The 24724-nt window shown below is 38.4% G+C and overlaps 1 protein-coding gene across 1 annotated transcript in view; it reads left to right on the top strand.

The window, feature by feature from the left end:
• The window catches only part of TNFRSF19 (TNF receptor superfamily member 19), a gene marked incomplete at its 3' end in the record, with an annotated part of 71185 nt that overhangs the window by 8807 nt on the left and 37654 nt on the right, over nt 1-24724 (top strand). The window contains exons 3-4 of the mRNA XM_081083026.1: nt 6093-6271; nt 14695-14780. Coding sequence (XP_080939152.1) covers nt 6093-6271; nt 14695-14780 — 265 coding nt within the window. The remainder of the gene's footprint in view (nt 1-6092; nt 6272-14694; nt 14781-24724) is intronic.

The raw sequence follows: 24724 nt of genomic DNA, 5'->3' as shown, positions 1-24724 counted from the left end.
AGTGAAGGTCTTGCCAAAACTGGATTTTGCAAGGGCGTGCACAGATGGGCCTAGGAGAAGCTTTAGGAACCTACTAAAGTTTGATCAAGCGAAGAATCCTTGTCAGTACCAGGTGCTATGATAAGCTCTTGGGAAAGAGTGGTAAAGGAGATGTCAAGTACAAAGAATTGTTAACTTATTGCATGATTTTCAGAACTAGGAACCCTACAGCAATGTTGTTGTTTTTTTAATTGTATTTTTAAAAATTTGTGTATCTATTTTCCCATCTCAAAGTTTATTAGTAAAAGATTTTCTCAGGGATTCAGGGAAGGTATTTCCTTCAGGTTTCTAAGGTGCCAGGTGCCTGAATATAGTCTTTATTTATTTAGAAATAAAGACTATAGGATTATTTTAAAGCCCAAGTACATACCTACAATTGATATTAATGGAAGACCATGTTCTAAAAAAATAAAACACACATATCTTATTCTGAAGCCCAGGCCATTGACTGACTTACTCTTCCCTACCCTCTTTATCCTTCCTCACCAAACACACACACACACACACACACACACACACACACACACACCACAGAGTCCTTCTTATGAAATAATGAGGAGAACCCTAGTGCAACTGGGAAAGTCTCAAAGAGAAGAACAGAGGTTAAAGCAATAAAAGCAAATTTTATTCAGGAACTATTGCCATAGGGTAAAAGAGACCTCAGATAGAACTAGGCTCAATACCAATACAACATAGACAAGTGGGGGTTTATAACCAAGGAGCAGAGTCAGTATGGGACATTACTTAGAGGAAACATCAGAGTAGGGGGGATTCTGGCTAAACAGACATAACAGGATTGTTACTGAAGGCAGGCCAGAGTGATCAGATATCATCTGAGGGATGGTGATTGAGGAAATTTGATCAGATATTGAGGATAAGCAGTATGAGGCGGGCAGGGTGGTGGTATAGATTGAAGCTAAACTTACTTGACAGGATTTTTGGACAACTTGGCTCTTAAGGACAAGGCCTAAGAACAAGGCCTTGTTGAAAATGGCTCAGAGGAGCTTGTAGAGTTTAGTCAAGGAGATAGTTTGTCAAAAGGCTAAACCTGAACACAGCATGACTAGCCTACTCTCTCCTTTCAGTAATCTGTTTTATTTTACCAAAAACTCCCTCATACCTTTTCTTCTATTCCCAAGTGTAATATAGTAGCTGGCCACAGAAAATAATATGCCTAAGGAAATTGCCCCTTTCTATTCAAAAGTAATGAGAGAAAATACGCCAAAGATTTGATACTGTTTTTATTAAATGCACAGTTAGATCAGTGATGTGCACTGGTGAAATTCACCAAACGTGTTGCCCTCTATGTTCCAACCCTTGAGACACAGTGATGGTTAAGGACATCTGCAGAGTAGAAGAAGCTGCCGCCATACGATGGGACATCTCCATATGCTGGTCTGAGGGACTCTCCAAGATGCTTTGAGTGGGGGCAATAAAAAATTAGTTGCAGAACAGTGGTGCATATGGAGAATATTTCTGGCAGGTTATCCCAAAACCTGATAACAGTGTTTGCCTGTATGGAGGAAGTAGGAACTCAGAGACTAGAGATGGGAAGGAATGTGTTTTTGTTTTTTGAGAAAAATCTTGTATGTTACAGTAATTTTACAATATAAGAGGTTATAAAAAGAGAAGGAAAAAGAAATGGTCTCTAGCCTCCTTTATTATTTTCCTTTGTACTTATTTATTGAACTTAATGGGAAGATTTCAAGGTACTTTAATCACCTAGTTTTACTGAATGAAATAAAAACATCAAAGTAGACATTTATATTATGGGTAATTTAAAATTTATAGTTGACTCTTGAACACAGAGATTAGGGGCACTGATCCCCCTGATCAGACCTCCAAATTCACAGATTCCTAATCTCAGATAGAAAATACATATTATGCTGTATAATGTATAGCCTGGATTTCAAATAATTACAGCATCTCTGTGTTCCTAGTGCTCTATAAATAGCACAGTTCATTCTAAAAGTGATTACTGCCCTGTACACTATACTGTAATTACATTTCTTGGAAATAACTTCTCTAAATTTTCAATTAATTTAATGTTTGTGGTTAATTTAACATGTAGCTTGCCACTTCATAACTGCAAGCTATTTAATTTTTTAAAGTTTTAAAATAATAGGCTGGTTTTCTAATCTTTTTTAAATTGGCAAATAATTTAGAGAAAATATATTTAAATAACATTTCCCCAAATAATCTTTATGCAAGTTCCCAGGAGACTATATGATTTATAGTACATGCTCAGAACATTGTGGCATTGTTTGTGGTAGTAATTGATACAAAGCCTTATTCAACCCCTCACCTAACCATAAAGATTATTATTATTGTCATCAAAACATAAACTCTAAGCAGAAATAATAAGTTAATACCCAGATAATGAAGGCAAACTATGATGCATGGGAAGCATTTCTTTCTGTACATGATTTTGGGCCAGTGTAGAATAGACCCCAATTTTTTTTCATGACATCCTTATTCTACAAAATACAATGACAGGTAAATGACACAAAGTGATCTATGGCAAAAATGCATCGGTTAAAATAGTTCTTGTGTACAATGTAAACTCTAGGATACAGTCAGGATTCAAAAAATAAGAACAGAGTTCTCCCCAACACTAAAATCTCTGATCTTTTTCAAAAGAGATGAGAAATCAAAACACCCATTTATATTTGTTCAAGTTCATTTCTATTTGGATCATTTAATCTAGTTTCTTAGGACTGGAGAAAGAAAGTGAATCCTTGGAGACAATGACACTCAGCAAGAACAGGAAATGACAGTTGACTTCCTGCCAGGGGTGTGAAAACAGCAGAACTGTTCACATACACACAGGGATCCCTAGTTTTTTGTATTACAGCACATTGCAGCAGTTGGCTCAGCCAGATAAAGTTAAATTATATTTTAACTAAAAGCCCAGTGCACAAATTCGTGCACGGATGGGGTCCCTTAGCCTGGCCAGCAATCAAGGTGATTAGGGCCAGCCAACAGGGGAGGGGGGGACGGGGTGGGAGGGACCTCAGGACATTGGCTGTGGGAGCGCACTGACCACCAGGGGGCAGTTCCTGTGTTGAGTGTCTGCTCCCTGGTGGTCAGTGTGTCATAGTGACCAGTCATTTGGTTGACCAGTCGTAAGGCTCACTTAAGCTTTTATATATATACAGATTACTATTCTTTAAAAGGCAGGCAATTGCAATTCATTTTAGAAAAAAAATTTATTTAGTAAAAATGTTTTAAATGGAAAGCAATGTTTTAAGTAACCTTGAAAATATTGGGGTCTGAAGATTCCCTGTTCCCAGTGATTATACGTTAACCAGGAAAGTTGGTTTATTGGGATGTAGAAAACCCAAAATAATAATTGCCATAGGTATCATGTATTTGACGAATGCCTACTCTGTGCTTCATTTACAGTTTAGAGGCTTAATAGGTTTTCTTGCTTATTCCTCAAAACAACTTTGTAGGGCAGGTATTATTATCTCCATGTCTCTGAGGATCAGAGAGTTTCCAAAATAACTTAGCTGACAAGTGGCAGAGTTGGCATTTAAACTCATGTGACTTTAGCTTCAATGAAGGAAAATACACACTTTCCCTCCTCTATCAACCTGGCTTGAAAAAGAAAATGTCAGACTTTACTCCCAGTTAATATACCTCTTCTGTCTCTTTTTCCTTTCTCTCCCTTTGTTTTCCCTTTTACTCTCCCTTTTCCCTTTTCTTGTCTTTGTTGTTTTAACTTGTATATGGGACCCTTACCATCCAAGCTGCCTGGATCAAATCATGATTTTGAAACATTGTCTTTGTGTGAACCTTTGAAGTGGAGATGCTGAGCCTGTGAATGGGGAGGTCCCCACTGTCCAGGGGTTGTCCAGGGGTTACGTGCTTGCCTTGATCCTAGGAGATGGGGTGGAGCCTCCTTTCTATACTTAAAGAAAGCCTTTGGGTTAGCTGAGCTTTCTCAACAACTAAAGTTCTCAGCACAAACACACTTCTCTCCCCAGGCAGATCCATACTGCCCAGGGACAGAGAACAAAAAAAAAAAAAAAAAAAAAAGTATTGGCCTCTCCACAAAGACCTAGTACATGACCTAAGAAATTCTTTGTGAATTTCTTCATATATCTTCATTTTTTTAAATTACTAGAGTAATGGATGCTTTTTGCAAAAAAATACCTAAATTATTACAGAATTATAAAAATTGAGAGTAATTCAATTCCTCTAATTCCTGTTAATGGTTTTAAAGAAATTCTAATTTGTGAATTAGTTCTTCAAATCAAGTGGTTGGGTTTTTTCCTCCTCCTGTCTGTGCTTTGGTTTAGAACAATTGTGTAGCTAGAGCACTCAGAATTAAGATGGTGGTTAGCCTTTTGCTTTTTTATCACCTCTATCTTTTTTTGCATGTTCAAGGTATATATTTGAAAGACAGGCAGAGTAAACAAAATGAAGGAAGGTGTCACTCCTCCAAAATGTAAATGAGTTCATTAGTAAAAAAAATCTACATTGGACTGTTATTACTAATATTTTTTATTGAGTAGTTTATTGACTACAGGTTATACTGTCCTTCGTGTTGGTTTTGATTTAATTTTTGGCTAGTAAATATTGCCTAGATAACTGTGTATATAAATATGGATGAAGGAATTAAAATATATAAATTCTATTAAAAGTGAGAATTTTGAACTAGCTAGGATTTGCATTCTGGCATCTGTAGTTTACATCTGAGGAGGCTGAGTCTGAGGGATTTTGTCAGAGCCCTTCCTCCCTCTGTGCATACAGTCTCTGTGTGTGGATTTGATCGGCATGCTCTTGCATACACGTTCTTTTTGAAGTTCTCAGCTGCTGACTTCTTTTTTTTAAATGACCAATGTTCTATAGCAACCATCGTAAAGTATAGATAACCAGTGTTAACATTCGGTATGTAATCTTTCAGACACCTTCCTATGTATATCTCAGATAAAGTACCTGGCCGACCCTAGTGTTATGAAGTCTAACTCTGGAATTAAACTGTGTAGATTCAAATCCTGGTTCTAACATTAGCTATGTCACCTTGGTTAAGGTACATACCTTCTGGGAAGCTCCATAATTAGATCTATGAAATGGGATAATGATAGTGCTTATCTCATTGGGGAGGAGTATGAATTAATGAGAAAATATGTATAAAGTTCCTGGAATAGAATAAGCACCCAATAAATGTTAGTACTCAAATGTTAGTACTCAAGAAATGGGATCATACTTCTAATTCTGTATGATAGCTTATTTTTTGAACAATCACAAGCACACATCTGCCTCATTCTTTTTATGGTTGCATTATACTGGTAATTACATTAGGTGATCTGCTGTAATTTGTTTAGTTCCCAAACATGTGGAAAGGATCATAATGTGGGTCAAAGAACCATTTGTTTTGCCCAATCTTGGAAAAGAGTATGGTGTACTGATATCCAAGTCCAGAGACACTTATGACCTTTCGTACCACACAGTTTTATCCAAACAAGAATGTAGTGTTTTTTAGAGAAATATGTGAGAATCTTCCTATCAGACAATGTTAAGCTGCTGAACATTTTAGGGTCCTCTCTACTGGGTAGACTTCTAGACTTGTAAACTTAAGAAATTTTGTATTATGAGTTATCCTTATTTTCTAAAATACCATTGTTGATATCAAAGTACTTGTTTTCTGCCTTGATAAGTGAATACTGAATATACACTGACTTTTATCTGAATATTTCCCTGACTTTAATTTCTGAACATTCACAAGACTGGCTTAATTAGAAAAGGGGAAATGCCATAATTCTGCCATAACCTGCAATAATGCAGCAGTGGGGGCCCTGGAGAACCATTATTATTCAAATGATCGTGGTTACTTGAATAAAGTGGACGACTAAGTATACCTCTCATAGTAAGAGAGATGATTAGCAGTGGGAGACACATTTGAACTTGCTTAGAGAGCTGCCTTTGTCTCTAGGAGGGCTGGCACTCAGTAATCACTAGAACAGGTCTTCCTTTCATCCCAGCCTCTTTCCTTTTTCATGCTTGCAGTGTTTGAATAGCTTTCTATTGCCTGTTAATCCCCACAGGAATGTGGCTTTGGCTACGGGGAGGATGCTCAGTGTGTGACTTGCCGGCTGCACAGGTTCAAAGAGGACTGGGGCTTTCAGAAATGCAAGCCATGCCTGGACTGTGCGGTGGTGAACCGCTTCCAGAAAGCAAACTGTTCTGTCACCAGTGATGCTGTCTGCGGGGACTGCTTGCCAGGGTAGGTTGGATGATTTCTTTCCCCCTTGTAATCATTCTGTTTTTTTAAAAACAGGCATTTTTCATTTCCTTTTCCAAATGTGAATGCACAGTGATATTAACCTGAACACATTTGTTGAGTATTCATGAGTTTGCATCTCAACAGTCACCACTAGATTCTTGGTGCCGGTGCCATGGACTGTGACAGGTGCTTGTTATAAATAAAATGAGTAAGCATACTAACAAATGAATAATGCCACAGAATTCTAAAAAGTTCCTGTAGTAAAAACCTAATATGCTAAGTGTCTGACCGTTCGACTGTTCGATCAGTCACTATGACGCTATGACACGCAGTGACCACCCGGGGACAGATGCTCTGACCGGTAGGTTAGCTTTCTGCTGGGGTCCAGCCAATGAGAACTGGGTGAAATGCTCCAGACACACCCTGGAGCCCTCCTATGGTCCCTCCCCGGCCCTGATCTTGCACTGGTGGGGTCCCTCGACCTGGCCTGCGCCCTCTCAGAATCTGGGACCCCTCAGGGGATGTCAGAGAGCCTGTTTCGGCCCGATCCCTGCAGGCCAGGCCAAGGTACCCCACTGGTGCACAAATCCATGCACCGGGCCTCTAGTATATCTATAATAAAGAAAACATGAACAAATGGACCAGAGAATGAACAGGCAATTCACAAAAGAGGAAACACATATGTTCATCCTCATTGGGGATCCGAGAAATGCAAATCGTGACCATTCACTCATTTTAACAGATACAGAGGAACTTGGTTTCTCCCACTTAATTCTTCCTGGAAGGCTGTTAGAGAAGCAATTTGTTCAAAAACCAACTCATTCTTTTGTATTAGAAATAATGTAAATTGAATTAATCCATTCCAGACCCCCAAATGATTCCCTGTTTTAACCTTTATATATACAGTACATGTCTAATGTGCTGTTTAATTTATAAATAAATACTCTTAAATTTCTTGAACCACATCCTCCCCATCTCCCCCCGCCCCCAACTAGGAATTTTTCATCTATCAGTGCCTCTGAAATTCTATCATTAGCTCACCACTTTTTCTTTATCCAGATCAACAACAGTTTTTACACCTATTCATTTGCCTGTGATTGCTGTTTTATGAGCACTTTCACACACTTAGTAAGATTAGCACTCTTGATGGCCTCTTTAAGTTTTAAAATTGTCAGCAACAAAAGCATTCTCTCCTTTGTTTGTTACCTGAGAGATGCTTTTGTCATTCTGAGGTATCAGCATAAAAGGGTTTTCAAGTCCAAAACTGAAGTTTTGGTCTACAACCAAGACATTTTTTCTGTGAGCAACTTAGTTGAGAACCAAATTGTTCAAGATGGGAGACGTTGGAGAACCAAGGTTTGACTGTATTTGTCCAGCAGCCACGAGGCATTGCTTTAGATAAAGCTGTTATCAGTGAAAGTAGCGTTCTTGGGGTGCCTCAGGGAAAAGAATTTTCTGAGGCCCCCATAGGAGGATGGGGTTTTGTGGAAAGCTTTATTGATGATGTAAAATTAAGGGGGTTCCCATCCAAGGTCCCATCTCTGTACCTCTCACCATGGAAGAAGTCCAATTTTGTATTTAACGGGGCCAGAATTAAGGCAACTGCTCAGAATTTCTGTTTGATATTAAAGTCCAGTCCAGTCCAGCATCTGGCTACCTTAGCCTGTGTTCCCAGCTGCAGTCCATTGTGTGTGGGGTCTGCATGGCCATGGGCCATGCGGCTGCTTAAGGTCACATGGTTATGAGAGAGAATAGGAAAGCACACTAATGAGTATGGGCCATGGAGCTAGAGAGCGCAAGAGAGAAAAAGAACAAGAGAGGGGGAACTCTGAGGATTATGTATTCCCAAAATTTCATGGGCTTGCTTTGGGGTCCACCCTTCTAGCCAATTGACTGTTCTCCAGGTTAGACTGACAGGCAAGTATTCCCCCCCCCGTCTTTTGTCCATCCCTTCCACCAGTAGTTCCTTGGGGAGTGTGAAGCTCCCCAGGTTCCTGGTGAAGCTGCCTAGATGACTATGCTTATAAAATCTGGGCTCCCCTTTGCTCTCTTCCTATTATTAATATTAATAAACTAGCTAATTATATCCTAATAAGGTTTTAAAAAATATCTAAACAGTAAATATTAAAGAAGTAAATTATGCAAAAGGCAGAAGATGGTGATTTCTGTGGGGGAAAAAAGAAAATCTAGAGCAGCTAAGGGGATTAGGCATGCCTCGTGGAATGGATAGATAAGTTGCAGTATTAAAGTTGTAGGCATTACTGAAAAGGGGAGATCTGTCCAAAGACTTGAAGCAATTAGCAGAGCAGATATGTGGGGAAGAGCACTGTAGATACAGGGAACCACTAGAGACAGGCCCCGAAGATGGACATAAACCTGGTATTTTTTTATTTTTAAGAAGCTGCAAAGAGACCAGGGTATCTTCAGGAGGAAGAAAGAGTTGAGTAGAAAAAGAGAGGGTGGAAGGAAGTGGACACATGTAAATTGTGAAAACCTTAAATGTTGAAAATGAACCCAGGCCATGGAAGGAAAGGAGAACTAGACCTGGGCCAGGAGGAGAGGTAAAGCCCAGGAGGAGGCATTTTAAAGTTTTAAGTGTTCCTGGGTAAGCATTGGGTAGATATGCCAGATAAAATAAGCAGTTGGGGGATAAACTCCATATGAAGAGTGGGACTTAGGAAGGCATGGGTGATGATCTGTTAGGGAATGATAGGCATTACCCTCCAATGTAAAAAGGAAGAGAGACAAAGCATACTATCAAAATACTTTCATGGGAGTAGAGTGCAGCCTGTGTTACCAACCAAAGATGGAAGAGAGAGAACCCAGAATTTCTGGAGCTGTGGAAAACAAGCTCTGTTGCAGGGATAAAACAATCAGTAACAGCAGCATTACAGGAGAAGCAAACATTAATTAGTTATAATGTGCCAGGCACTTGGCTAAGTACTTTACATGAGTGATGTACTATAATGTTCACAGTGTCTTAAACATGAAGAAAGTGTGCCTTATCAAGGATGAAGTTTATTCAGGCAAGATCACTTAGCCAGTATATAGTGGAGCTTGGAGCCACATTCAGGAATCTACTGCAACAAGCCATGCACTAAGTCACTGCAGAGGAAGGACTTTAGCTGGACTTGGCCATACATGCCCACAAAATTGGGATGCTTTTGACCAAATGGCATGGTGATAGCTCTGGGTCCCTTGTTGAAGCCAGAGGAGGAAAAAATGCTCTGGACCTGAAAGGCAGAGGCAGGAGATAGCCTGTGGTTCAAGCATGGCCTTTTGCAATGACTCAACACCAAAACCGGTGTAAAAAGTAGTGGCCTAACACCAAAAGCATAAGCAACCAAATAAAAAATAGCTATATTGGACTTAATTAAATTTAAAATCTTTTGTGCTTCAATAGATACCATCAAGAAAATGAAAAGACAACCCACAGAATTAGTGAAACTATTTGTAAATTATATATGTGATAAGGGATTTTTTAATCTAGAATATATAAAGAACTTTTACAACTCTAATAAAAAGGCAAATAAGTAAATTAAAATATGGGCAAAGGATTTGGTTATACTTTTCTTCAAAGAAGATTTGCAAATGATCAATAAACACATGAAAAAATGCTCAACATTATTAGCAATCAGGGACATGCAAATTAAAAATGCATACTTCACACCCACTAGAATGGCTGTTACCAAAAATATAGACTATAACAAGTGTTGGTGAGGAATCAGAGAAAGTGGAACCTTCATACACTGTTGGAGGGAATGTAAAATGGTGCAGCCACTTTGCAAAAAATCTGGCAGTTCCTCAACAAGTTAAACATAGTTACCATGTGACCCAGCAATTCTGCTCTTAGATATGTAACCAAGATAATTGAGAATACATCCATGAAATAACATGCACACAAATGTTCATAACAGCATTATGCATAATAGTCAAAAGTCAAAACAACCCAAATGTCCCTCAACTGATGAATGGATAAGCAAAATGGATTGTATTCAAACATTTGAATTTTACTCAGCAATAAAAAGGAATGAATTATTGATACATGCCACAAAATGGATGAACCTAGAAAACAATGTTAAATGAAAGAAGCCACTTACAAAAGACCACCTATTGTATGATCTCATCGCATGAAATATCCAGAACAGGCAAATTTATAAAGACAAAAAGTAAGCTAGTAGTTGTCTAGGGTTGGTGGTGATGGTAGTGATTGTGGTGGGGTTGCGGGGAGGGTTTGGGGTACAGAGGGTTTTTTTTGGCATGATGAAAATGTTTTCAAATGAATTGTACTTGATGGTTACACAAATCCATGAATATATTAAGACCATATAATTGTGTGCTTTAACTTGATGGATTCTATGGTTTGTAAAATATTTCAATAAATCTGTTATTTAATAAAAAAGTAATGGTCTAAAATCTCAGAAACATTGATACCCATTAATATCTTTACCCAGAATTTTGACCTTGTGAAAATCTATTTGAGGAGCACACACTGAATATCTTACACATTTTTATTATTCCTTTCTACAATTTTGATAAAAACATGCCTGTGTATGTTTGCTCTCTTCATCTGGAGGGCAGGAAGAAGAAAAGGTCCACAGGAGATAATGCCCATTGTATGCCTGACATAAGGGATGAGGGCTGAGGTAGGCAGTGCCCAGAGATTGTGGGGGGAAGCACAGGGTACAAGGACTAGGTTTTCACTAAGAAGGAATGGTATGCTGCTGGAGTGTGGGAGAGGATATGGTCTCTCCAGGAGCTCCCAAATGGGCTTTCCATGCTTAACTTCTGTTGTCTTCTGAACCCATGGCTTTTAGTTTCTACAGTGTTTGTTCATTCTTTAAATAAGTGCTTAGATGCAGGAAGGTTAGAAACGAGTAGACATTTGAATGATTTTTCACAGTTTACTTATATGATTAGTTCAAAATTACATCCTTTTCTAAGTTAGCATGAATGTATGAGGCAGGCAATAATCACATAGTAACTTTTACTCAAGTTTTCCAGAGTGTTTTAAAAGTGCTCATCTAGTCCGCTGGCATGCTCAGTGGTTGCATGTTGACCTATGAACCAAGAGGTCATGGTTCAATTCCCAGTCAGGGAACATGCCCATGGTGGACTCAATCCCCAGTGTAGGGTGTGCAGGAGGCAGCCTATCAATGATTCTCTCTCATCATTGATGTTTCTATTTCTCTCCCCTTCTCTCTTCCTCTCTGAAATCAATAAAAATATATTAAAAAATAAAAGTGCTTATCTAGCTTAGAATATGATTTTGCAAATATTTTCTCCCATTTTGTAGGTTGCCCTTCACTGTTGATTGTATCTTTTACTTTTAATCTTAGAAGGAATCATTATTATTTTATTATAATTTAAAACTTTAAAAATTTAATTTAAAAATTTAAAATTTTAGTGTGACTTACTTTTTAACCATTTTATTAAGGTATTTAATATATACAACTCAATGAGTTTGGGTGTAAGTATACATTGATTGTATCATTTTATGTACAAGTTTTAAGTTTGATGTAGTCCACTTGCATTTTTATTTTTGCTGCCTATTTCATATATGCCTTTTGATTGCCTTTTGGTGTCATATCCAAGAAATTATTGCCAAATTCAATGTCATTTAGCTTTTCTCCTATATTTTCTTCCGGGAGTTTTATACTTTGGGCTGTTTCATTTAATTTATTTTGAATTAATTTTTGTATATGAGCTAAGATAAGGAGCCAGCTTTATTATTTTGCATGTGGGTATCCAGTTTCCCAGCACTATTTGTTGAAGGGACTGTCCTATCCCCATTAAGTGGTCTTTGTTCCCTGATCAAAGATAATTTGACCATATACATGGGGATTTATTTTTAGGCTCTTTTTTCTGTTCATTGGTCTACATGTCTCTCTTTATGCCAGTACCACACTGCATTGATTAATATACTTTGTAATATTTTCATATCGGGCAGTATGAATCTTCCAACTTTGTTCTTTGATTTTGACTTTATAAATTCCAAAATAAATATCTTTAATTAAAATTTGGTGAGAATTCACTATATTACAATCATTTGGACAGATGTTCATAGTCAAATGAAAATGGAATGATGAGCAAATAAGGAAGTTATTGGGCATTTGAGGTAACTTACTTAGTTTCAAAATGCAAATTTCATTTCAATCATAAATTATACAGATTTGTTACAACAGTATCCAATTTTACAAAATAATTGCATCTACCTGTCCTCTATATACTTGATTTGTAAATTTATTCTCCAAATCTCTATTTTTGTCAGAAAAGTTGGAAGTTTTCTGTAGAAAAGAAAATTGCTTGAATTCTCACCATCAAGAAATGATCACTGTTAATATTCAATATATAAGTTTTTTCAGTACTAATATATACATATAAATGTCTTTAGCTGCATTGGTAAATAGTCTGAAAAAATATATATCAAGGTGTGTTTGTATAAAATGAAATTATATTATTCACACTTCTTTTTTCACTTAATGATACTTTATGAGTTAAAAAATTATGTATGGTAGATCTGCATCATTGTTTCTGAAGCTCACCTTTTATTCTTTTTCCCTGGTTCCATCATAGTTGGTCATATCTAATGTTGGATATTGGGATTGTGCCTAGTTGGCTTCTTTTCTTTTATAAACAACTAAAGACCTGGTGCACGGATTCGTGCACCCGTGGGGTCTCTTGGCTTGGCCTGTGGAGATCGGGCCAAAACCGGCTCTCCCACATCCCCCGAGGGTCCCAGATTGTTAGAGGGTGGTTCTCGGGTGATGCAGCCAGGAATTGGGCTCCCTCCTCTCTGGTTCCGGGTGCATCACCCAAGAACCGCAGCTGCCAAGTCACTGCAGCTCAGCAGCTCCTGTGTTGAGCATCTGCCCCCTGGTGGTCAGTGCACATCATAGCTACCTGTCAGAGCGTCTGCCCCTGCCCCCTGGTGGCCATTATGTGTCATAGCTACCAGTTGGACAGTCGAACGGTTGGACAGTCGCTTAGGCTTTTATATAGATGGATGGATGGATAGATGATAGATAGATAGATAGATAGATAGATAGATAGATAGATAGATAGATGATAGATAGATAGATGATAGCTAGATAGATAGATAGATACTGTGATTACATTCTTATATATATAGTTTTACCCACCTAATTATTTCTTTTGGATACATTTCACAAAATGAAATTATTGGGTAAAGGATGTAAATAAACTATATGAATTCTGATGCTGTATTGCTAAATTGCCCTCCTGCAAGTGGCAATTTCTATTCCCACTGGAAATATATACATGTGCTTATTTACCTAGCCTTACACCAGCACTTTCTCAATTTTTTAAGTAAAAATGGTGTATTTTCATTGCAATTTATAGTTACTTGAATAATAATGAGTTTAAACATTTTAATGTTAAATTAAAATTAATGGCATTCTTTTTAATTTTAATTATGAAAATTAAAAATTATGAAATGTTATTCTTTTGGGAGTTAATGTTCTTTGCCTGTTTTTTCCTTTCACCTTAATGATTTTTAAGTTTAATGTTACAGACTTAAGTTATAGAAGATGCTGTGATCAGAACTATTTTTCAATTTTCTTTTGCCCATTAACTAGGTTAATGATACTTTGTTTTTGCTCTTCAGTTGTCTTTAATATCGTGTGTGTGTGTGTGTGTGTGTGTGTGTGTGTGTGTGTGTTTTCAAAGCTGTAAATCTCTTTCTGGCTCCTGGGTCATTTTCCATTTATATTAATATTAATTAGTCTTGTCATGCCTAGTAAGATGTCCCCATATCAAAATTATATAAGCACCTCACTATATTTTTCTATTGCTTTTATGGTTTGCTGGGCTCTTTTGGTCTTTGAATTTCAAATGTTAAAAACTAGCACTTTATTTATAAGGCATTTTATCATTTAAATTGATTTCATATTCCCTCACCAGCACCCACTCCCCTAATATAGAAAATGTGAGGCTAAGTAAAATCTACAGTTATGTTTAGTGGAGTTGGCCTTTCATAAGTATTCACTGCACGCTCAGAGGTCTTTCTAAGGATGTCTGTCTAAGATACTACTATATTTAAGACTTTGAGCCCTAGCCAGTTTGGCTCGGTGAATAGGGCATCAGCCTGCGGATTGAAGGGTCCCAGGTTCGATTCTGGTCAAAGGCACATCCCCGGGTTGCGGGCTCAGTCCCCAGTGTCGGGGCATGCAAGAGGCAGCCAATTAATGATTCTCTCTCATCTTTGATGTTTCTATCACTCTCTCCCTCTTCCTTCCTCTCTGAAATCAATAAAAATATGTTTTTAAAAAAAGACTTTGAGAACTTTTTTAAAAAACAGTAGAATTAGTAATGGAGACTGCCAGTAATTTATGTAATCTGTTCACTGCAACTGTGAGTTCAGATAAAAGAGCTAACAAGGATTATTTTCCTTTTTCTTCTAGATTTTATAGGAAGACAAAACTTGTTGGTTTTCAAGACATGGAGTGTGTACCTTGTGGAGACCCTCCTCCTCCTTATGAACCACACTGTGAGTGAACTCCATACAAACACAGCAGAAGGGCTCTTGGCCTTTAAAAAAAAACCAAACACCTTTGTTCCATTGGCAAATAGAGCAAAATCTCTCTCTACTGTGGGTCTTATAGTGTGCACTCTTTTATCAGCTTTCAGCAGGACATAAAGCTCTTTTGTTGTGTGCCTCAGTCAGCAAACTATGTCCACTGATTTGAATCTCAAAGTGAAATACAGATATTTTGTGGCTGCTGTACTCCATTCAAACTCTTATCTTTTCATATGTGTGTGTGTGTGTGTGTGTGTGTGTATAATACATATATATATATCATGCAACTCTGATGAACTAGGTGGTCTAAATCCTAATGCATAATGTCTTTGTGCCATGGCCCCATTAATTCCTGTGTTTTCCCATCTTAGTCCCCAAGCACTGTCATGTGGTGTCTTCCATTCCAAACACATTCCTCTCCATGAATTGCCTGCCCTAATTAATGTATTGTTAAATGGAATCTTAGTTCACTTCATTCATTTCTTTACTTTTCTTGTTTAATAAATAAGAAGAGAAACTCACTGTGTACTGGGAATATAACTGCAAATTGTGCCTTTTTCTATTTATATTAATATTAATTAATCTTTTTGACCATAATTTTTCTTTAGATATGAAAGATATTTGTTACAAGTTTTATGAACTTGCATTGATTTTGAATGGGAATCCTAAGTACAAATCTGGCCAATGAAAACCAACAGGTGTTGGACCAGGAAAGAAATCAGCAGGTGGCCCCCCTCATATGCTCAGCTCATGCTTGTCTTTGCTAAGCAGGGCTTTAGTGAATTGTGTTTTACTGTACACAAGAAATAGCAGGTTTAGGCAGAGGAGGCAGGAGGGTTTTTATCCCAAGTGTAGGTTCCTCATGCCTTTCTGGGGAGCACTGGTAATATCAATGTTTATATTTAGGGGTTGTTTTGATATAATTTTCAATGCACGGGATTTGTCCTCTTCTTTCTGTGACACAAGTCTCCTCTGAACTAATTGAAGTTATTGCATTATTTGGTAAGGTCACAACTGTTTCCCATCAATTCATGGACTTTTGTAGTACATATTATTATGTCCTTTATCAAAATGCATTACTTTTTATTCTTCCTTTGAAGTGATAGAAAATTAAAAAAAAAATGCAGACTCTAACTTTTAAAGAAATGTATTTTGACCCTCATTTTTATAACATCTAAATATTCACCAAATGATTCATTGCAATTAATGAATGTAATCATGAATGTCTGTTATGTATTAGTTGTCATTGGGAAACAATTTGTTTTACTCAATACCACACCATCAGCCCACATTTGGAGGACACCAGGTCCAGAGATGTTAATAACTTTTCATTGCTGCCTGGTAATTGGCAGAAACAGTATTCAAACCTAAGTCTGTCTAATTCGAAGTGGTATGTTCTTTCCACCACACTCTACTGTCTCCCTAAGAAAAACCAAACTATCTAATCTGTCCTTTGTTGGCTGATGTAATTGCTTCATGTTGACTTCTTCTTATATTGTTTGCTTCATAATTAATGAAAATGCTAAAAATATAATATAGAGAAGATCCTGAAAGAGCCTCTTAATGCTACACAATCTATAAAATGACGTGTTCTCTTGCCCTTTAAAATGGGGTAGCAACTTGATCTTGCCGGTGGGTCAGCTCAGCCATCATTTTGTCCAGAAGGCAAAGATTATGATCTTCATCCCAAACTACCATGAAAAGATTTAGTAAAGAAATTGGTATTGATCAATTTAAAGTTGGAAAGTTCTGGGTTAATTTTTTCTGTTTAATAATCTACTCATAAGTCTGAGGCACTGGAATTTTTTGCCTTCGAGGATCTGACTATGTTTGGACATCATAAATTAGCCTTCAAATGTAGATTTCACATTTAACTTTTAATGTCTTGTAAATCCATACTTAAGTTATAACTTGAAAAGAAAATTAACTAGTTTAAATTATATGTATAGACAATTTTTCCATATATAAAACTTTTTAGAAAGCAAAGAAACAAATTATTTTTCAAAGTCAGAGATGTAGTGTGCACAACTAATACTTTTTTGAATCATGAAACAAGAGTCTGGTGGTCTTTAGTGAGTGTTAATCCTTATTAAGCTCTGCAAAGGAAAGTTTGCTGCTTTTGGCACAGTTCTTGGGAATCATTCCAGAACACAACTAATCTCCTCAAAAGAGATCTTCATGTTTGGGGGAAAAATTATGTAAGGTGCCTTATGTTTTTATTTCTCCTACTTTGGGCTTTTCAACTTATTCACAAAAAAACCTGCTTCTTCAGTGTTTTTTTTTTTGTGTGTGTGTGTGTGTCCCCACATCCCCCCACTCATGAGGAGCTCCTATATTTTTTAGATTCCTAGTTAGCTATAAGAAAGTTATGGCACTCAAGCTACCTCAAGTAAAGGACACAGGCAGTACTGAGAGAGGCAGGAATTTCCTAGAACCCAGGGGTAGCCCTTGCTTGAAACCTCAGGCAGCCATGGAGTCTGGAGACCATGGTCCCCTACAGCCTGAGGCTCTGAGCCCTGCATTTGTGCCACACAGCTACTTGCTCAATCTGCAGGCCTCTCTTTATACCTCCCAGTTTTCCTTCATACTTTCACCAGACTGCATTGGTCTGGACTTTCCTCTTTCCACTCCTGAAGGACAAAATCTGATTGGTCTAATTAGATACCATTGTCCTGTGAGGCATCGTCTTTTCCGTTTACCTGTTGAACAAACATTTAAGTGCCAGACACACAGTGAAGGACAGATAGACCCCAGTTCTTTTCTTTGGGGAGAGTACAGCGTAGTGGAGGAGTTGTGAAATAACTAGAGTTAAACAGTATTAAGATATAACACATGTAGAGGCAAAATTGTGACTGCTTAGTCCCTTTTTTGGAGGGATCCAGGGTACTCTGAAGGTGAATAATGGGTAATGACGTAGGAGCATTAGGGAAGGCTTTGAGCTGTGATTTAAACAATCAGTTAGAGGAGGATGAGCCTGAAAAGGTGACTAAACAGAGGGTCCAGAGAAGTCTGGGGAAACCAGGGGAGTAAGGTGGTGTGACGCATACTGGTGGGTGCTGTATGCAAGTTGAGTCTGTTGACACTGGAAATGCCCTTTTCACCTTGGAGGTCTTTGAGGACATTGACAAGAACCATTTTAATGAGTAATGAAAATGGAGTCACATTAAAATTAAACAAGAAATTAATGTAAGCAGAGAATGGAGACCATTATAGACAACTCTGAGATGTTTGCCTGTGAAGGTGACAATGGAATGTGCAGACAAGGGAGGGATTTTGTTTTATTTAGTTTTTTAGGTGTAGACATATCTGCATGTTTTCATATTGAGAGAACAAAAGAATAACCAGTCACATAAGGTTTGTTGGAGAAGGATCCTGAAGCTAAAATGTTCCATTGGCTTTATCTGGGAGGAGGAAGAGACCTCTGCCATAACCTGGGAAAGGGGAGTGGGGGAAGATGAGCATGAGCTTGTCATTCAGTGATGAGGTTGAGAAGTTCACATACCCTGCTTCTGTGTGTGCGACAGAGAAGACACTCTGTTCCACCAAGTAAGACAGGAGCCAAGGAACTCAGAGGCTGGAAGAGCACAAGTGTTTGAGGTTCTCATTACAGATAGTGGGAGGCAGGTTGATTAGAGAAAATAGCGAGTTTCCTGGTAACAAGGGTCCAGCTGAAGTCTGTGGTCATAGTGGTACATTGTTTGATCCTCATATGATATCTGAAGGGGCTTCTACTGTGGGGATGACTCAGGCCACCTCTGAAACAGCCCCAAGATATGCATAAGTTGCATCCTACATATATAGCAAGCTACAAAGAAGTTTTTATTTTTTTATTTTTTTATTTTTTAAATATATTTTATTGATTTTTTACAGAGAGGAAGGGAGAAAGATAGAGAGTTAGAAACATTGATGAGAGAGAAACATCGATCAGCTGCCTCCTGCACATCTCCTACTGGGGATATGCCCGCAACCCAGGTACATGCCCTTGACCGGAATCGAACCTGGGACCTTTCAGTCCGCAGGCCGACGCTCTATCCACTGAGCCAAACCGGTTTTGGCTACAAAGAAGTTTTTAAAACGGATGACTGTGTTAACACAAGAATAATTTTAAATTAAGGTAATATTTTTTTGGTATTGCTATAATACCTGAAGCAAACCAAAGTAACACTGGATTGAAAACTTCTCATGTATCTGTCAACTTTCCAAGGGGCCACCCCAAGTCCATACTTGTATACAACTGGTGTACCTTTGGCCAAGAGACTTACTTAATTCTCCTAGGGATAGGTGTTTTCCCTGTAAAATGGGGTTACCTACCTATGAAGGTTGTTGTAAGTACTGAATAGTCAATATATGTAAGTCGCCTGACATAGTGTCTGGCAATGAGCAGGGTCTCCAATCTGTTGGCTCCCTTCCTTGCTCCCTCCACCCTGCAATGCTTCTTGGGTTGTGAGATCTTAACTCCTAGTATTTGCCCAGAGATTTAGTATTCAGGAGAGGCAGTGGTTCAAAGAAGATCAGTGAGCTAGCACTGTGTGTATAACTGCCCCACTCAACAGGAAATGGCATAATAGGAGATTGCCAGAATTTTAGCCATCAGATAACAAATAGGTTCTCTACAGCTTAAATTTGTAATAAAGTGTCTAAATGTAAGTTTCTTTGTAGGGCATACCTGTATTCCTTGTAAAGTGATTTTGAAAACAAGACAGAAGTTTTTGTCCCTCATGATTTATATTGCCCCAGTCTTAAGAAGGCCTCAAAAAGGCGTCTATCAGAGTCAATAGAGTAGAGCAGGACAGTATGAGACCTATTGCTGGAGGTTTTGGATTCACATTTAGGCTCAGCCTTCTACGATGGTGTAACCTTTGGCAAATCATCTCACCACTTTGAACTTCCATTTACTCTTTGGAAAATGGGGACAATCATACCATGTTAGCAGATTTTAGACTGAACTATATGAGATAGTGTCCAGAAGCGTACCTGCCACAGAGTGAACTCAGTAACAACTATCTGCCCACTGGCCTGCTCTCTTACAAATAATGGCTGCATCTGTCCTGTGTCCCTTGGCTAGCCCTGACCAGGTATGCTCTGTGGAAGGTATGGCAGTTGGGAGTGGTCCCATATGGGGAGGATCTCATGATGCAGTTGGTTTGATGTTTGTTTTGCTGGTCTTTCACCTCCAGAGGTGGGTGAGCAATGGAAAATACCTAGAAAGAGGCTGCAGTGGATTTTTGTATTTGTCACTTGAATGGTAGACTACTTAGGCTGATCCCTTTTCTCTTTGCCCCATTGCTCAACCCCTCATGCCCCATGCCCAAACAGCATGGGCTTTAAGCTTCCCAACCTTCCAGATAATGATGGATGCGTGCATAGAATTGATTAGGCCACCCATAACCTCTTTGCCAGTCACTAATAGCATTAATTTATAAGAACGACTGGTTGGTCATGGAGCCCAGGGTCTATTAGTGACATCACTGTAATTTGTAGGTGAATAAAAGGGACCCTTTCCATAGAAACCCTTGCTTCAGGCTTTACTCCTCTTTGAGCCTTCACTTCCTAGTAATACGTGCCCATTTAAGAAGAGATGGAGAAAAACACACAAGAAATTTGAGAACTACATTCTGCCCTGTGTCTGATAAGAAATGCAGATTTTGTCTGATTTCTTTTAGCAGTGTTTACTTAATGTGGAACAAACACTGGTTGGAACAAATGGTTTTGAAAAAATTCAAAGCTATTTTCACCGAAGTCCAGCTTTATTTAAGTGTGTTTAACCTAGATGTTTGCTTTGTTCTTGGGGGCTTTGTAAAACAAGCCATGTGATTACAAAGAGATAAGCGATCAGATAAGTGGCTGTGTGTGTGTGTGTGTGGGGGGGGGGGGGGGCGAGGAAGCAGCTCTGTTGACCTGACACTATTTAGAAACTTTACATGGTTTAAAACTCAGGAAACAGCAGGTCTCTGTATCAACAAGTAATAAATCATATTATTTAAAGTATTAAAATATTTAATAATTATTTCTTGAGTAAAGTACCATGTAGGTATTTTGACAACAGGGGTTTTAAGGCTCCTGTTACCCACATTGCTGCTCTTCACATTTCTGTGTAGGTGTTTTTACTCACTAATGAATTGATAGTGTGTTTACGTGTATAGAGGTATTACTATTTTTGTGTCTTGACAGGCAATGTTAAATTATTTTAAAGTAAAGGTACCTTGTAAATGCCTCTTTAAAAAATAAAAAACAAATCTAAAAGGAAATAAATTGGGAGTGTTTGATGAGTTTTCCAGTTTTAAAGGAAGGAAGGGGAGATGAGCAGAAGGAGGAAGAGAAGAGGGAGGTGAATTACAAGTTGACTTAAGCTTTACCTGAATGATTTAACCAACTAGACTCCTGAAGTGCAGAAACCAGTTCCTAGTATTCTCCCAGCAGGTAGTACTCTGCATCCTGGGGTACTTAAACACTTAATGAATCTAACCACAGTGAATGCCTATATAATGGCATGCAGAAGAGATGCAGGAAATTCAAAGGTATTTTACATTTGTTTTGGAAAAATTATGTGATTTTTATTGTATCTGTGTATATTCTTTTGCTTCTGCAGCAGAGTTCTTCTGATGAGTTTGCTGATATTTAGTGGCCTGGCTTTCCAGAGGACTTACTAGATCCTCTACAGGATAAAGATAGGTCCACAAAGCCAGTATGTACTAATTGAGGGTTTAGTTTACTGAAGATTTTCAGTAGTCTGTGGTCCTCAGGCCAAGACTCCTCAGTGTCCAGCTAGGGCATTGCTGCCATGTCTTGTGCTGATAGAGCCTGCTTTGGGGATGGTTTGGGGGAAAAGATGAGTGCTGCTGTGTGTCCTGAGCAAATGGTTAAGGCTGTAGAGATAGGGAGCTTACTAAAGAGAAGTCTTAACAATGGAGTTCTTTCCTGTTAGACTTTCAGGGTGGGAAACAGAAGGACAATGAGATCAAAGAGAACTTGGTAAAACAACTAAAACAGCCCAAGGCTTATGGCAGACAAATTTAAAAGCCAGCCCTCCCAGCAAACATTTGAAGCAAAGATGCTGTTGTTTTCACTGATTTATTTGTTGGTTTAGGGTACTATTGCTCTTCTCTTTTTCCCACTGCCTATTGCTCCCTGCATGTCTTTTATATCATCCTTTCTTTTTGTCAATAATATGTAATTTCATTATTTTATTGAAAAACAAATTTAAAGTAATGGTAGTCAGAGGCAACTTCTGTGGAAACCAAAGGAACAGATGATCTTGCAGAATCCAGGCATTGGAGCACTTCACTGAGAGGAATGCCATTGAGCCCTCCCATGGAATCCTTTTACTTTTATTGTAAACCTTGTTCTGCCAAACCCAACACCCCTGGTGAAGGAAAGGAGAAGAGTGGTAAGGAGCTAATAAAAGCAGAGAAAAGGATGCAGCAAGAAATGAAAAGCCAGACTGCAGTACAGCAGGGAGGAGTCAGAACACAACAAAAATCAAGCCATAAGAACTTCAAATACTGTATGTACACTATAATTTTGTGCCATTGAGTGTATAGCAAACAGTCCCATACAGCCTAATTAATGACTGACCCTTAAAGTTTTCTCTCTAATACCACTCAGTAGAATAATTATAGTTCTCATTATTATTCTGGACAGGAAAAAGGGTTGGGGGATAATCAGAATACAAATTTGTTAAGAAAACTATTTATTTTAGAATGATTTCCATCAAGCATAATCCTTTTAAAAGTGTATTTGCTTATTAAGGTAAACAACTGTTATCTGAAAATATATTGAAAATTTATTATAGTAAGGTCCTCATTTTCCAAGGATGTTGAAAAAAATAGCTGTGCAGTTTAAATACCATAGCCCCTTTAGAAAAAAAAAAAGTGCTATAAATGCAAGTGCTTTGGATGATTACTGATTTCATATATTTATCTTTACTTAGCACTAGTTTCATTAAAGTTATAGAAATAAAAAATTCTTAGAAGTTTCTTAAACTCTTGTTCTCTACATTCATCCTTTTGGCCCAATATAAAACTGTTAAATATTGGTAAGCCATTAACTTTCTTCTAAGCGAAGAAAAGTGTAAGTACCTGACTCAATCAGGTGGCCCTGTGCCTTGAATCTGGGATGCTTTGGAGAGTTCTTGTTGGTCTGTGATGGTCTGTGACGCTCCTGAGTTGCTAATGAGCAGGCCAGAGGCTTTGAGAATAGCAGCAGTTGATTATTACCTAGTCAGCTATAAATCTAACTTCTCTGCCTTTATCTTCAGTCTCTTTTAGACATTTAAAGTCAATGAGCTGGTTTAAATATTTACTCATGAAGAAACAGGTTGTGGTTTGTTACAGGCCATCACTAAATTAAATGAATGTTAGATTAAATACAGTTTATTTAAAAATATGTAATCCAGCAGGCCTGTATCATTAAGTTGTGGACTTTTACAAATGAACAGTGATTTGTGTGTGTACCCATTAAATGCTGAATTTTGTCTTTTTTTAACTTAAAATTTTATTATTATGTGTTGGTTTCAGGTGTACAGCTTAGTGGTTAGACAATCATGTACTTTACATAGTGTTTCCCTCGATATTTCCAGCACCCCAACTGGCACCATACATAGTTACCACAATTATTATTGACTATTTTTCTATGCTTTACTGGCCATGCCTGATTTTTAAGTAATGTTTTCTACATTGTGAGATGCCACAATCTTTCAGCTAACTTTCAGGCCCTCAGAAAAAATTCTTTTATTCCCCAAAACCTCATCAATAGTGTTTGAAGACTGAAGTAGATGTATTTTATACATGGGTGAAGCTATGCATAGAGAAGGCAGAAATTACAAGAAACAAAATTAGTGCAGATCGGAGAGAAGGATAGCAGGTGAATTTTGTCTTTAAATTATTTTCTGCAAGATCTTCAGTGTCAAACTTAAGAAAATGTAATTGAAAAGCAGTCATTTCTGGGAAGGTTTTTAGTGTTCATAGGAAGCATGCTTTTCTTCAAAATGAGAAAAATTACTTTTTAAAAGTTTTTATTGGACTGTTTAACTCAGGAGACATGTCAAGAAATATATTCTGAGTGTCTAATGTTATGTCTCTATGATACTTCTCCCATGTTGTAAATTACCTGCAGATGAGTTTGTCCTCTCACTCATTGACCAATATATTGAACTAGAGGCCAGGCACCAGTGGGGTCCCTTGGCCTGGCCTGTGCCCTCTTGCAATCCAGGACCCCTTCGGGGGTGTTGGACTGCCAGTTTCAACCCAATCCCCGCAGGCCAGGCCGAGGGACCCCACTGGTGCATAAATTCGTGCATCAGGCCTCTAGTATGCATATAAGATCTTTGGTTAATCTCTTCCTGCTCTCCCTTCTCCCACCTTCCTTCTGAGATTCATCAGTCTGTTCCAGGTTTCCATGTCTGTGCATTGAGCATCTGCCCCCTGGTGGTCAGTGCGCATCATAGCTACCAGTTGAATGGTTGAATGGTTGCTTAGGCTTTTATATATATAGATGCCTACTGTGAGCACTGATGTGAGCACTGAGGAACCCACAGTGACAAACACAGACTAAATTCTCAGTCCTCAATGAGCTCACATTCTAATGCTCCAGAGTAGGGGTTTATTTAAAACTAGAGGCCTGGTGCACGAAATTTGTGCATGGGGTGTCCCCTTAGCCCAGCTTTTACCCTCTCTAGTCCGGGACTCCTTGGGGTATGTCCGACTGCCAGGGATTGGGCCTAAACCTGCAGTTGACATCCCTCTCACAATTCTGGACTGCTGGCTCCTAATCGCTCACCTGCCTGCCTGCCTGATTGACCCTTACTGCCCCCCCTGCCAACCTGGTCGCCCCCAACTGCCCCCTCTCTGCCAGCCTGGTCGCTCCTAACTGCCCCCCACACCAGCCTGGTCACCCCCACTGCCCCCCTCTACCAG

Source organism: Myotis nattereri (assembly GCF_964212035.1).
Source record: "Myotis nattereri genome assembly, chromosome: 2".
Taxonomy (NCBI): Eukaryota; Metazoa; Chordata; class Mammalia; order Chiroptera; family Vespertilionidae; genus Myotis; species Myotis nattereri.
The sequence above is the reverse complement of the archived record's forward strand: the minus strand, read 5'-3'. Positions and strand labels throughout refer to the sequence as shown.